This window comes from Schistocerca piceifrons, chromosome 3 (genome assembly GCF_021461385.2).
Source record: "Schistocerca piceifrons isolate TAMUIC-IGC-003096 chromosome 3, iqSchPice1.1, whole genome shotgun sequence".
In the NCBI taxonomy this organism is placed as follows: domain Eukaryota; kingdom Metazoa; phylum Arthropoda; class Insecta; order Orthoptera; family Acrididae; genus Schistocerca; species Schistocerca piceifrons.
Window position 1 is genome coordinate 551,377,425 of NC_060140.1, and position 14,911 is coordinate 551,392,335.

General features: G+C 40.3%; 1 protein-coding gene across 4 annotated transcripts in view; it reads left to right on the forward strand.

Annotated features, from left to right (window-relative positions):
- LOC124790073 (supervillin) overlaps nt 1-14,911 on the forward strand; it is a 471,354-nt gene that overhangs the window by 403,488 nt on the left and 52,955 nt on the right. For all 4 annotated transcript variants that reach the window (XM_047257637.1, XM_047257638.1, XM_047257639.1 and 1 more), the window contains one exon: nt 4,999-5,124. In XM_047257637.1, coding sequence (XP_047113593.1) covers nt 4,999-5,124 — 126 coding nt within the window. The remainder of the gene's footprint in view (nt 1-4,998; nt 5,125-14,911) is intronic.

The following is a 14,911-nucleotide window of genomic DNA, read 5'->3' on the forward strand; positions in this document are numbered from 1 at the left end:
CTGTTTGAACATGTCCTCATTGAAACTGGTATCAGTGTACATGATGCTGTTCTAGCAGTGACAATTATCAAACTACAAAGGGCAACTAAATCAAGTAGAGAGATTTACATGTTCAATAAAGTAGATACTTTTCTATCTCAAAGAAAAACTCTTTAAGTTTTAGCTCAAGGCATGAGCATTTAGAAGAACTTCAGCTCAAGCTTAGAAGAATAGTTGACTGATCACTGGATAAATATTTACCTAATAGAACAGTTCACATTGGGAGGCAACCTACATGGTATGCATTGCTTATAAAGAAACTGTGGTTGATGCATAATAGTTGTAATACGAATGTATAGGGATGTAGGTAGACAGAGGTAAATGAAACATTATTGGCTGTGTAAAGCTGAAGTCTTCAATAATTACCAAAGCAGAATGCTATCAAAAGACCTCATTCAAAACCTAAAGGAATCCTAGCCAAATGAAATCCTCCCCTTTCCAACTACTTTTTCTTCCATTTTGACACAACTGATAGCAAAACATATAGCACTGATAATGCCAAATTCAATCATATGTGATGAAATGGTCCTCCATCATGAAACTACAGTGGTCCAGCACGCTTGGTGTGCAAAACCAAAGTCCATTCAGTATTTTTCTCACCCAAACAATTGTGTGCTTCATCAGTATTGTACAATAATATACAATCGATTGAGAATGGGGGAAAAAAAAAGAAACCAAATGTAAAAAGTGAACACAAATACAACACAAAATATTTTACATTCCATAAAATTAAAAGACAATATGTATATAGAACAAGATGTGTATAATATACATGTAGAATATATTTTTGTCTGGAAAAGACTTATTAAACTACCCAACATGACAATGATCACTGAAGTGGAAACACATTGGGTGCATGTACAGTGATATATGTTTAGCTATTACTCAAATCTTGAAATGGAAAAACAAAATGGAGGGGTTTGGGGGGGGGGGGGGCGGGCAGCATTTCAAAAAAGATGACTTTTCTGATAAATCTGGGTGTACAATTGTAATGTGCGTTAAAACCCATAGAACATTTATTTGAAATTTTCTTGCATCAACAGTATTCATTCACAAATATTAAATTCAGTTTCTGTCAAGGTGGTGTTTCATCCCCTTAACTGCTGTGTGAGCACATATAAAAAGATGTGAGAATCTGATTTTCCTCTACACTAAAACATATTCAAAGCTAATCAAAATCAAAGTTTATCCCTTGGATCGGTTTACTTGTCAATACCATATCAGTGCTTCTTAATGAAAGTACAGCCATATGGGGGTATCAAAAAATCTGAGAAAGGCTTGTGGATTTCTTGGCAGGGCGGCCGTAGGATCTTATCTTCGATCTAGGGCCACTTTCAGGTGTAGAAGTAACTTCAAGTGTGCCACAGGAGAATGTCTTGAATTCTTTTCTGTTCATGTCATGTATTAAAGACCTAGCACACAATATAAATTTAACCTCTAATTTTTTTGTAGATGATGCCATTGTCTATAGTGAAGTACCGTCTGATAACAGCTGCACAAAAGACCAGAATGGTGATGGTGAAAGACAGATCAGGCATGCACTGCACTACAGAACGAACATTATTAGGTTGAAACTTGACTAACCTGGATTTGCCACATTGGTTTCACTGCTGCTGCTGCTGCTGCTGCTACTCCATGTCTGGTTGCTTGTTGTAGTCTGGTTTTACAATAAGTTTTAAGTGATGGAAACAACACTGTATTATTTAGCTCCACATTTGCACCTTTGTTGTTGTTCATAATCTTAAAGTGATCAGCTTGTCTTCAGAATTCAGATAGTATATTAATTGCAGGTTAGTAATTTCAGAATACTGTGGAATATTTTGAGAGTCACAACATAATTTTAGTACACTCTCTACTTCTGATTTATACTGGGCATAAAGTTATGTTTCTTACATAATCTCTTCACATAAAAACAGTTCATTTTTCGTTGTTAACTGACTGTTTACCATTAATGAAATAGCTGAAGCATAATTCCTCCCACATTTATGCGCAGATGTCAGCAGTTGGTTGCTAAATGAGAACACACTCAAAGAACTTCCAAAAAGACATTTACACTGGTGCTGACTGGCATATAGGTGTTAATAATTAGCCAATTTTGATACAGAGATGTTCACAAGCTTACGATCAGTTACTGACTGGCTTTGACTCTAAGACATTTATGTGAGGCTCACTAAGAGTAGACTGACTGAAGCATTGTCGATTACTACTCATATGTGTGTAAGAATAAATTACAAATTATGGATTGACAGAAAAGACAAATTTAGAGGATACAGGATTACATTGGACAAAATAATGAGTCTGTTTAAGTGTGGCTTGAATAAAGAGAAAATTAACAAAACAATAGGAACTATGTTGTAACTAAAATTTATACTTCTGAGGGTATTTTCCAAGCTTCACGCAAAGTTCACAAGTTATGAATTTTCCTAATTTTCTTAATTCCTCAATTACCACATTATCCTGATAACCAAAGGCATATTGTAGGGAAGAAAAATTATGGCAACAGAATCATGATATTATTTCTTGGAATTAAATATGCTTAAAGTTCAAAATAACAGAAGTATTTTAGGGAGGGTAGACAATTTAATTACAAAAAAACCTTTTAGTTAATGACTTTCAGGAAAGTTAAAATGTTTACTTGAAAAAGAAAAATTAGGGCTTGTGACTGAGACACATTATTAAAAAAGACATAACTATTGGCTCATTTAAAATCTTAGCTTCACTTGTTCAGTATAGATCAAAATTGCTCACTAATCTTTCAAATAAATTGTTTTTAGGTAAACTAATTATTTCTTTGTAGTTAGAAATCTACCTTATTTAGTTAACAACTAAGTTTCATAAGCCTTGGGTTGAATAAGAAATTACTCATTTCATATAATTATAGCATCTGTATTATGAATATAATGGATAAAAAAGAGAAATTATGTATTTAAGGAGTAAAATCATAGCAAGTGGAGGCACCCTGACCTTGCTTTGTTTCAGAGCAAGTGATGAAAATTATACGCTGTATGGTGTATGCACATAGCATTTCCAACAGGATTGGTTATATTATGTGTCAACACAGTGTGAAATGTGTTTTTGACCACTGCCTAGGATTATGGCCCTTTTAGGGTCTGTAAAGCATGATATTGATTTGTGTAAGATTGGTGCTTGCCATATCCCATGCAGTTGTGGTATGTTTTCCATTGGTCAGACCATCAGGATTCAGGATTACTGAGGACCATTGTATAGAACATAAGTGTCACACATGCCTCCAGCAGCTGAGCAAATCTGCTATTGCAGAACATTGCCTTGGTACTGGGCGTTTTGTGGAGTATAACACCACTAAGGTTCTGGTGTGCATTTTCAGCTATTGGGGTAGCATTATTAAGGAAGAAGTTGACACTGAATTAGTAAGTGACCTCATAAATAGACACAAAGATTTTGACTTAAATTCTGCTAAGAATCCCGCTCTATCCCTGGCCAAACAACAGGGGGACAGAGTTATGAAGTGGAAAGAATCCAGCACATACGGTACAGGGAGTCCCCTGTGCCATGTGTTTCAGTTGTTGTGGGTATGGATATAGTTATGATGTTGAATGAATGCCCTGCAGGTACATACTTGCTAGAATTTTGATACCATAATGGATTAGTCATCCTACCAAAAAAAAAAAATCATTACCTGGAATTTGGTTGGTCATTCAAAGACATTTAAATTGTGTTCTTTCATTGGAGACACATTTTGTACTGTTGTCATCTCAATAATTTGTTTCTGCAATGGTACTCTGTTCTGCAGTTATTAAATCTACTTTGACCACAATTGAATATAATGAGTCAACATCTTGCTGAGATCAAGCATTTCCAGTCTTGTGGTTTGTGAGCATCTGACTACAACTGTTACTACCTAAATCTCATAAATTCACTTGAAAACTGTTTGTCAGTGTCCAAATGGTTTGAATTGTGAAAATAATAGTTGTCAGACATTCACTGTTAAGTAGTTCAACAGTTCAACTCTCTCTCTCTCTCTCTCTCTCTCTCTCTCTCTCTCTCTCTCTCTCCGCCCCCCTCCCCCTCCTCCTCTTTCTTTCCCTCCCCTCGCACTCCAACTCCCCCCTTTTCCCTTATCCATATCTTCTTGACATTATTTGGTAGAGAATTTGGTTTTAATTGAAGTTAGCTGTTACTCCCTGCCCTACATTTTCATACACACCCGGTTATTGTTCGCTAATGGTAACTGATATTGTCTGTTTCCCAAGACCTTATCTTTTATTTATATGTTATTTTGTGGAACTAAATATGTTAATGAATAGTCACTATTAGTGGTTCTTGTCCTTAGAAGTGTGATGTCACAATTGTGAACAAATTTAATGATTGTGCCCCACAGTCTGATTGTTCACCACTTCTGAGGCCAAGTCTGCATACACCATGTACATAGAAAACCAGAGTCAAAGTTGACATCTCAAAAACAAAATTCTGACTGGATCAAGTAGTCATGAGATCAGCCCTTGATATTTGGTCTTGCTACTTTTGATACTAGCTATTCTGGCATTGCTAGAAAAAGGGGGGGGGGGGGGGGGGGAGGCAGGATGGAGAAGTGCAAATTGATTGTACATCTTCATTACACCAGTACATGTATTAGGGATGTCTGTATGATTTGCATTTGTGTGATTTGCTTTTTGATGTTTGATAATTGTCTTACTGTTTAGAATTGGTTAAAGTTTTATGAGAGTTATTATTTTTCTTGTTCCATTTAAGGCATGTTTATTATGATGAAAAACTTCCATTCTGGTAGTATGCAAAATGTTTCTCATGTCTGAATTTTATTTCATTGTGTCCTGAGATGTAGAGGAGTGTATGTTTTTAAGTAACGTTAGTGATCATTACTTTTGGTATATAAAATCATCACGTTAGATAACAATTCTTTGAAATTTGTGAAGGGACCATTTGCATCCAAAACAAATGTGTGTTAATTTTATGTTTCAGTTTGATGCAACCATTGACGTCAAACCCTGTGATGCTAAAATGATGACAGAATCAAAACAAAGTGAACCTGATCTTGAACTTGAAGGCCTGCATCTAGGTCGTGGCTGTAATTACTTTGATCAGGAGGTTAGTAGAAGCTTCCTTTTTTTTAAAGTGCAGCGCACATTATTACGTGGTGTAATACAAAACATTGTTTCCTGTACCTAACCATAAGGATGATTTACAGAATATATCAGTCATAAGCACTCAGATGATTAATTTTGCAAATTTAGCTCAGCCATTACATGTAATGATAACATGATGATTCAGTGCGTATGGGCATTGTTATTATACACATTTACAACTAATTAGTATGTACATGAAGGAAGATCGGAACACAGTCACAAGCAACCTAGCAGACATTTTGCTGCTTGTCTGCTTGTGTCTGTATATGTGTGGATGGATATGTGTGTGTGTGTGTGTGTGTGTGTGTGTGTGTGTGTATACCCGTCCTTTTTTCCCCCCTAAGGTAAGTCTTTCCGCTCCCGGGATTGGAATGACTCCTTACCCTCTCCCTTAAAACCCACATCCTTTCGTCTTTCCCTCTCCTTCCCTCTTTCCTGACGAAGCAACCATTGGTTGCTAAAGCTAGAATTTTGTGTGTATGTATGTGTTTCTATTGACCTGCCAGTGCTTTCGTATGGTAAGTCACATCATCTTTGTTTAAAATATATATATATATATATATATATATATATATATATATATATATATATATATAATAGAGGGAAACATTCCACGTGGGAAAAATATATCTAAAAAGAAAGATGATGAAACTTACCAAACAAAAGCGCTGGCAGGTCGATAGACACACAAACAAACACAAACATACACACAAAATTCTAGCTTTCGCAACCAATGGTTGCCTCGTCAGGAAAGAGGGAAAGAGAAGGAAAGACAAAAGGATATGGGTTTTAAGGGAGAGGGTAAGGAGTCATTCCAATCCCGGGAGCGGAAAGACTTACCTTAGGGGGAAAAAAGGACAGGTATACACTCGCACACACACACATATCCATCCACACATACACAGACACAAGCAGACATTTGTAAAGGCAAAGAGTTTGGGCAAACTCTTTGCCTTTACAAATGTCTGCTTGTGTCTGTGTATGTGTGGATGGATATGTGTGTGTGTGCGAGTGTATACCTGTCCTTTTTTCCCCCTAAGGTAAGTCTTTCCGCTCCCGGGATTGGAATGACTCCTTACCCTCTCCCTTAAAACCCATATCCTTTTGTCTTTCCTTCTCCTTCCCTCTTTCCTGACGAGGCAACCATTGGTTGCGAAAGCTAGAATTTTGTGTGTATGTTTGTGTTTGTTTGTGTGTCTATCGACCTGCCAGCGCTTTTGTTTGGTAAGTTTCATCATCTTTCTTTTTATATATATATATATATATATATATATATATATATATATATATATATATATATATATATATATATATATATAAAAAACAAAGATGAGGTGACTTACCGAACAAAAGTGCTGGCAGGTCGATAGACACACAAACAAACACAAACATACACACAAAATTCAAGCTTTCGCAACAAACTGTTGCCTCATCAGGAAAGAGGGAAGGAGAGGGGAAGACGAAAGGAAGTGGGTTTTAAGGGAGAGGGTAAGGAGTCATTCCAATCCCGGGAGCGGAAAGACTTACCTTAGGGGGAAAAAAGGACAGGTATACACTCGCACACACGCACATATCCATCCACACATACAGACACAAGCAGACATATTTAAAGACAAAGAGTTTGGGCAGAGATGTCAGTCGAGGCAGAAGTGTAGAGGCAAAGAAGTTGTTGAAAGACAGGTGAGGTATGAGTGGCGGCAACCTGAAATTAGCGGAGATTGAGGCCTGGCGGATGACGAGAAGAGAGGATATACTGAAGGGCAAGTTCCCATCTCCGGAGTTCGGATAGGTTGGTGTTGGTGGGAAGTATCCAGATAACCCGGACGGTGTAACACTGTGCCAAGATGTGCTGGCTGTGCACCAAGGCATGTTTAGCCACAGGGTGATCCTCATTACCAACAAAAACTGTCTGCCTGATTCCAGTCATGCGAATGGACAGTTTGTTGCTGGTCATTCCCACATAGAATGCATCACAGTCTAGGCAGGTCAGTTGGTAAATCACGTCGGTGCTTTCACATGTGGCTCTGCCTCTGATCGTGTACACCTTCCGGGTTACAGGACTGGAGTAGGTGGTGGTGGGAGGGTGCATGGGACAGGTTTTGCATCGGGGGCGGTTACAAGGATAGGAGCCAGAGGGTAGGGAAGGTGGTTTGGGGATTTCATGGGGATGAACTAACAGGTTACGAAGGTTAGGTGGACGGCGGAAAGACACTCTTGGCGGAGTGGGGAGGATTTCATGAAGGATGGATCTCATTTCAGGGCAGGATTTGAGGAAGTCATATCCCTGCTGGAGAGCCACATTCAGAGTCTGGTCCAGTCCCGGAAAGTATCCTGTCACAAGCGGGGCACTTTTGTGGTTCTTCTGTGGGGGATTCTGGGTTTGAGGGGACGAGGAAGTGGCTCTGGTTATTTGCTTCTGTACCAGGTCGGGAGGGTAGTTGCGGGATGCGAAAGCTGTTTTCAGGTTGTTGGTGTACTGATTCAGGGATTCCGGACTGGAGCAGATTCGTTTGCCACGAAGACCTAGGCTGTAGGGAAGGGACCGTTTGATGTGGAATGGGTGGCAGCTGTCATAATGGAGGTACTGTTGCTTGTTGGTGGGTTTGATGTGGACGGATGTGTGAAGTTGGCCATTGGACAGGTGGAGGTCAACGTCAAGGAAAGTGGCATGGGATTTGGAGTAGGACCAGGTGAAACTGATGGAACCAAAGGAGTTGAGGTTGGAGAGGAAATTCTGGAGTTCTTCTTCACTGTGAGTCCAGATCATGAAGATGTCATCAATAAATCTGTACCAAACTCTGGGTTGGCAGACTTGGGTAACCAAGAAGGCTTTCTCTAAGCGACCCATGAAAAGGTTGGCGTACGAGGGGGCCATCCTGGTGCCCATGGCTGTTCCCTTTAACTGTTGGTATGTCTGGCCCTCTTTCTGTTTTTGCCAGTAGTTTCACTTTGTATTCACCTTCTCCTTTTTACCGTATTCTGCTATACTATTTTATCCCGCCTATATATATATACTCAATAATACGTAACCCACCTCCAAACCATAACCAAAAAAAAAAAAAAATATTTTTTTGCCGCTTTCAGCACTACCGCCGCTATAATATCCACCGTTTCTAGGTGACAAACAGCTCCTTTCACCTTTTAAACAACCATTTCGGCCAGTTCTAATAACTTTCGCTTTATTTCCATTTCCGTTTTTCCCACATCACTCATCATTTTTAGCCGCTTCCCACAGGTTTTAACGCCATTATTTCTTCGTCAGACAATTGTTAGCCTCATTTTCATAACCTGCCACCACAATACCATTCCTTTTAATAGACTACACGCAGTTTTTTCGAAATTTTCCCGAATTTCTCCGTCGTTTAACGTGTTTTGGCGGCAACACAACCACCTAACCTTTATGCACATCGTTGTCTACCAACCCAAGTCCAACATAGCCCAGCTGTAACCAACACCTTTTCGCCTTTTTTCATTCCAGATCTCCAGTTTCTTTCCGGTTCACCTTTATCTCTCCCCATATATATATTTTTATTTTCATTTTCATTTCACCTCATGTTACACTTTCCACCTTCTAATACCATGTCACCCTCACAACACCCCCACAATGACCCCATTAAGTTTTATTTACATTCCCTCCGCAAACATGCCTTCGCCCTAGCCAGATTACGCTCGCATATTTTATTTTCTCAGGCTTGTCTGACATTTGGCATTACCCCCAAAGGCCTCACACTCAAAGTTCCCATCTCTGGCTGCAACCCTTCCTTCCATCAGTCCCTATACCAGTTCCAAATTGAACAATCCATTGCCCTCACCCACCTAATCCTTCACCTACACATCAACTCAGCCAATGAACACACCCGTCAACTCCTATCCTTAATAAAAGTCCTTAATCTTTCCTCCCCCACATCCACACCGGCTGTTCAGAGCATCCTCCTACAGGCCAACCGTAAATTAGAACAGCATGCCACCCTCCACCTCAAAAAACTATCCAATCTCCTGGTTTCCCACCTCCGGAAAGGCAACTCACTCACCCTTCACAACCTTTCCAGCAAACCTCGACCTCCTCTCATTGCACACAAACCCAGTCTCTCCCATCTACTCAATCTCCCACTTCCAGCTCCACTCCCTCCAAAACCTCAAAATTCCGATCAACACAATCTGGAACCACAACACCCTAATTTAGTAGTTAACCTTTCCTCCAAACCTCTCTCCCAATCCGAAACCTCTGTCCTATCCAAAGGCCTCACCTTCAGCCCCACTCCCAGATTCAACCAAACAGCCCTCGTCAAAGATTTACTGTCCTACACTCGTACTCTCTGCTGGAAGTATCACTTTGCCACGAAGAAAAATGATCCTAATCCTACTCCTAATGATCCGACTCCTCAAGACACCATCCAAATTGAACCCTGCCTGGAACAGTTCCGTCCTCCGTCACAGCGGGACCCACCTTCTCTTCCTCAAAATCACCCTCTCCAAACCTTCCAGAAATTTCTGACTTCCAGCCTTGCATCTCAATCCTTCTTAAAAAACCTTAATCCTACACCCAACATCACCACTGCTGAAGCCCAGGCTATCCGTGATCTGAAGGCTGACCGATCCATCGTCATTCTTCCGGCGGACAAGGGTTCCACGACCGTGGTACTTGATCGTCGGGAGTATGTGGCTGAGGGACTGCGTCAGCTTTCAGACAACACCACATACAAAGTTTGCCAAGGTAACCCAATTCCCGATGTCCAGGCGGAGCTTCAAGGAATCCTCAGAACCTTAGGCCCCCTGCAAAACCTTTCACCTGACTCCATCAACCTCCTGACCCCACCGACACCCCGCACCCCTACCTTCTACCTTCTTCCTAAAATCCACAAACCCAATCATCCCGGCCGCCCCATTGTAGCTGGTTACCAAGCCCCCACAGAACGTATCTCTGCCTACGTAGATCAACACCTTCAACCCATTACATGCAGTCTCCCATCCTTCATCAAGGACACTAACCACTTCCTTGAACGCCTGGAATCCTTACCCAATCTGTTACCCCGGAAACCATCCTTGTAACCATTGATGCCACGTCCTTATACACAAATATTCTGCACGTCCAGGGCCTCGCTGCGATGGAGCATTTCCTTTCACGCCGATCACCTGCCACCCTACCTAAAACCTCTTTCCTCATCACCTTAGCCAGCTTCATCCTGACCCACAACTTCTTCACTTTTGAGGGCCAGACATACCAACAGTTGAAGGGAACAGCCATGGGCACCAGGATGGCCCCCTCGTATGCCAACCTTTTCATGGGTCGCTTAGAGGAAGCCTTCTTGGTTACCCAAGTCTGCCAACCCAAAGTTTGGTACAGATTTATTGATGACATCTTCATGATCTGGACTCACAGTGAAGAAGAACTCCAGAATTTCCTCTCCAACCTCAACTCCTTTGGTTCCATCAGTTTCACCTGGTCCTACTCCAAATCCCATGCCACTTTCCTTGACGTTGACCTCCACCTGTCCAATGGCCAACTTCACACATCCGTCCACATCAAACCCACCAACAAGCAACAGTACCTCCATTATGACAGCTGCCACCCATTCCACATCAAACGGTCCCTTCCCTACAGCCTAGGTCTTCGTGGCAAACGAATCTGCTCCAGTCCGGAATCCCTGAATCAGTACACCAACAACCTGAAAACAGCTTTCGCATCCCGCAACTACCCTCCCGACCTGGTACAGAAGCAAATAACCAGAGCCACTTCCTCATCCCCTCAAACCCAGAATCCCCCACAGAAGAACCACAAAAGTGCCCCGCTTGTGACAGGATACTTTCCGGGACTGGACCAGACTCTGAATGTGGCTCTCCAGCAGGGATACGACTTCCTCAAATCCTGCCCTGAAATGAGATCCATCCTTCATGAAATCCTCCCCACTCCGCCAAGAGTGTCTTTCCGCCGTCCACCTAACCTTCGTAACCTGTTAGTTCATCCCCATGAAATCCCCAAACCACCTTCCCTACCCTCTGGCTCCTATCCTTGTAACCGCCCCCGATGCAAAACCTGTCCCATGCACCCTCCCACCACCACCTACTCCAGTCCTGTAACCCGGAAGGTGTACACGATCAGAGGCAGAGCCACGTGTGAAAGCACCGACGTGATTTACCAACTGACCTGCCTAGACTGTGATGCATTCTATGTGGGAATGACCAGCAACAAACTGTCCATTCGCATGACTGGACACAGGCAGACAGTTTTTGTTGGTAATGAGGATCACCCTGTGGCTAAACATGCCTTGGTGCACAGCCAGCACATCTTGGCACAGTGTTACACCGTCCGGGTTATCTGGATACTTCCCACCAACACCAACCTATCCGAACTCCGGAGATGGGAACTTGCCCTTCAGTATATCCTCTCTTCTCGTCATCCGCCAGGCCTCAATCTCCGCTAATTTCAGGTTGCCGCCACTCATACCTCACCTGTCTTTCAACAACTTCTTTGCCTCTACACTTCTGCCTCGACTGACATCTCTGCCCAAACTCTTTGTCTTTAAATATGTCTGCTTGTGTCTGTATGTGTGGATGGATATGTGCGTGTGTGCGAGTGTATACCTGTCCTTTTTTCCCCCTAAGGTAAGTCTTTCCGCTCCCGGGATTGGAATGACTCCTTACCCTCTCCCTTAAAACCCACTTCCTTTCGTCTTCCCCTCTCCTTCCCTCTTTCCTGATGAGGCAACAGTTTGTTGCGAAAGCTTGAATTTTGTGTGTATGTTTGTGTTTGTTTGTGTGTCTATCGACCTGCCAGCGCTTTTGTTCGGTAAGTCACCTCATCTTTGTTTTTATATATAATTTTCCCCACGTGGAATGTTTCCTTCCATTATATATATATATATATATATATATATATATATATATATATATATATATATATATATATTAAAAAAAAACAAAGGTGATGTGACTTACCATACGAAAGCAGTGGCAGGTCGATAGAAAAAAACACACACACACACACACACACACACACACACACACAGAGATAGATATATATATATATATATATTATTTTTTATTTATTTATTTATTTTTTTTTTTTTTACCTGGGGAACCAGCATGTTTCTACTCCACAGCGGCCTGCTTGGTTTACCCTGGCATGTAGTGGTATGCCCACAGCTCATCACCAGTGATGATTCCTATACAGAAGTCATGCCCTTCTATGATGTAATGCATTAAGTGATCTAAGCTTATTATCATTCGCTGGCCCTTGTGGTTGTCTGTCAGGTTTTTAGGCACCCAGCAAGCACAAACTTTATGAAATTTCAGTGTGTCGTGAACAGTATCATACACCACACCATAGGAAGTGTTGAACTACTCCAATAAGGTTCGCAGTTGCACATGCTGGTCATTCAAGATTGCTGCCTCAATGGCTTCGACCTTCTTCAGGGTTGCAGCTGTTACTGGCTGTCCGTAGCATGATGAATTCCCAAGGTTCACACAGCCCTTTTGGTAGAATGCAAACCACATTGCATTGGTACAATTCACATGGTACATACCTTGCATATCCCTGTGAATTTCACTCAGTTTATGCCCTTTGACCCACAAATATCGAACTACAATTCACTGCTCTTCACAAGTTGATGACAGTAACATGTGCACCATGTTTGTTTCGTAGTCCAGGCTTCTCCTGTTACACCTGCGCTGGAAAACAAAATACCTTCTGTAGCGCTAACTTCAGACTATATTGTTGTGAAATTTCAACATTCAGCTGGAATACCAGGGGAGGAAAAAATTATTGTGTGTTACTTTCTGATCCTCCCTCCTGTGTAACCAAATATGGTATAACAAACTTGTGACTTCTGAAGTACTTTTTAACACAAAATTGTTACAGTAGATATACACATTTACTGTTTAGAAAGTTTTAAATTTCCCTTAAATCTTCATTTTATTGTTTTTACATGTCAACTTTTTGATTCTCTCTTCCAGTAATCAAAATATTTATTTAAGGAATAAAATGGATTCTCTTTCAAGTGTCCATTATTGTGTTTAAAGTTGTTAGTGGTTCTTGTGTGAGAACTGGAAGGCAGTTGTATAGGTACAAGTGTGGTATAGTTGGTGACGAAATTCATGAGACCTCTCGCCTTTCCATTACATTGAAATGTACTCCTTAACAATCCATTACACAGCATGACGAGCAAGGAGACCAAGTGCTACCAACGTACAGTCTGCAGATGTCAAGTCGAAAAACTATTGAAGCATTGTCAGACACTTTTACATCTTGCTGGAGACTATATTGCTAATGATTAATTTATCACTTCTGTTAATCTGTCATGTTCTATACACTAATGAAAAAAGGCTGTTTAGTGTAAACTGTACTAATAAAAAAAAGAATTACAACTTATCATAACATTACAAAAATTTTCTTGTCTCTTTTGTAATAAAACAAAGTATCCCAAATTGTCACGAATTAACAAGACACTATGCACTTTCGGTCTCAAGACGGTCTATGTCTGTGTTCAGTTTGCAGTCATACAAAAGTAGCATTACAGGACTTTCATGGAAATGTGGAAATATAGCAGTTGAGGTGACGTATCCCAATATTAGTTGCGATGATGTATGCCATCAGCTGTGTACTTTCTCACTTGCGTGATATGGATAGTTAAATGATTTTCTATGTTATTAACTCATGGAGTTAAGCCAGTTTCTCTGGGATATAATAAAGCCTTTGGATGTGTTAGAAATTAAGTGACATTTGTCAGATCGCTGCTTACATTGATATAAATGACCATGTTAATCAGCGGGACAACATGTCACACAAATATTTCTCTGTATTTATTTTATATTTTGTATCCTTCTCAATGGAAAATGGATTCCTATTTCTTCGTATATAGAGCAGGATCATGTTTAGTCTGCCAGCTCAAGAAGGAAATGCTTCTAAACTTTCATGTATATCATTGCTGTAGTTCAAGAGTTGTTTTAGCTGTTTCAGCAAAACAATGACACATCACGTTGCTGAATTAAATCAACCACAGATACTATTTGAGTGCTCTGCCTCTTAATTATTTAAGTATATCACTTTTAACTGTTTTCCTATCAATATTTCAATTAATACATTTGATAAGCATGTGAGATGCGTTATTGTTCAAAGTTATTTCGTTCATTTGAATGTTGAACCTGTATCTGATCTGAAACTGCTATTGAAAAAGCAGCACAGATTCTAATACTTGAGATAAAGTTCACATAAATATATTGTTCTGATATTAACTCTGAAGTTACAATCAAAATCAAATTTCAACTCAAGCAATTAAACGAAGCTATTTCAATAGACTGTCAATGTAAGCCACTTTAAAGAAATTAAGTTTTCACTCTTCCTAATTTCCCAAAATCCTAATTCAGACACTTCTTCTCAAAAGGTGAAACTTCCAGTTTTCATTCCAAGATGCCTAATATTTCCAAAATAACTTACTCACCAAAAACTTTCAAAGTGGCCCTTAAAATGAAAGTCCTTTTGTTCAGTTAATATCAACCACAAACTTTCAGTGTAGTCACAACACATTTAAATCAACACACTTTTATTTTTAACACATTGAAATCATATACAGAGGTTATTAAATGTTCAAGACATTTTGTGAACTGATACGATTAACATACATCAGTTTCAAACATCAGTTTTTATAAAAATGCACAGAGAAGATTTGACAATAATGGCATGATGTTCTCGCCATCGTGGACAGTCTGTGCCTTTTTGTTTAGTACACAATTAAATAAAGTTCTAAAATCGT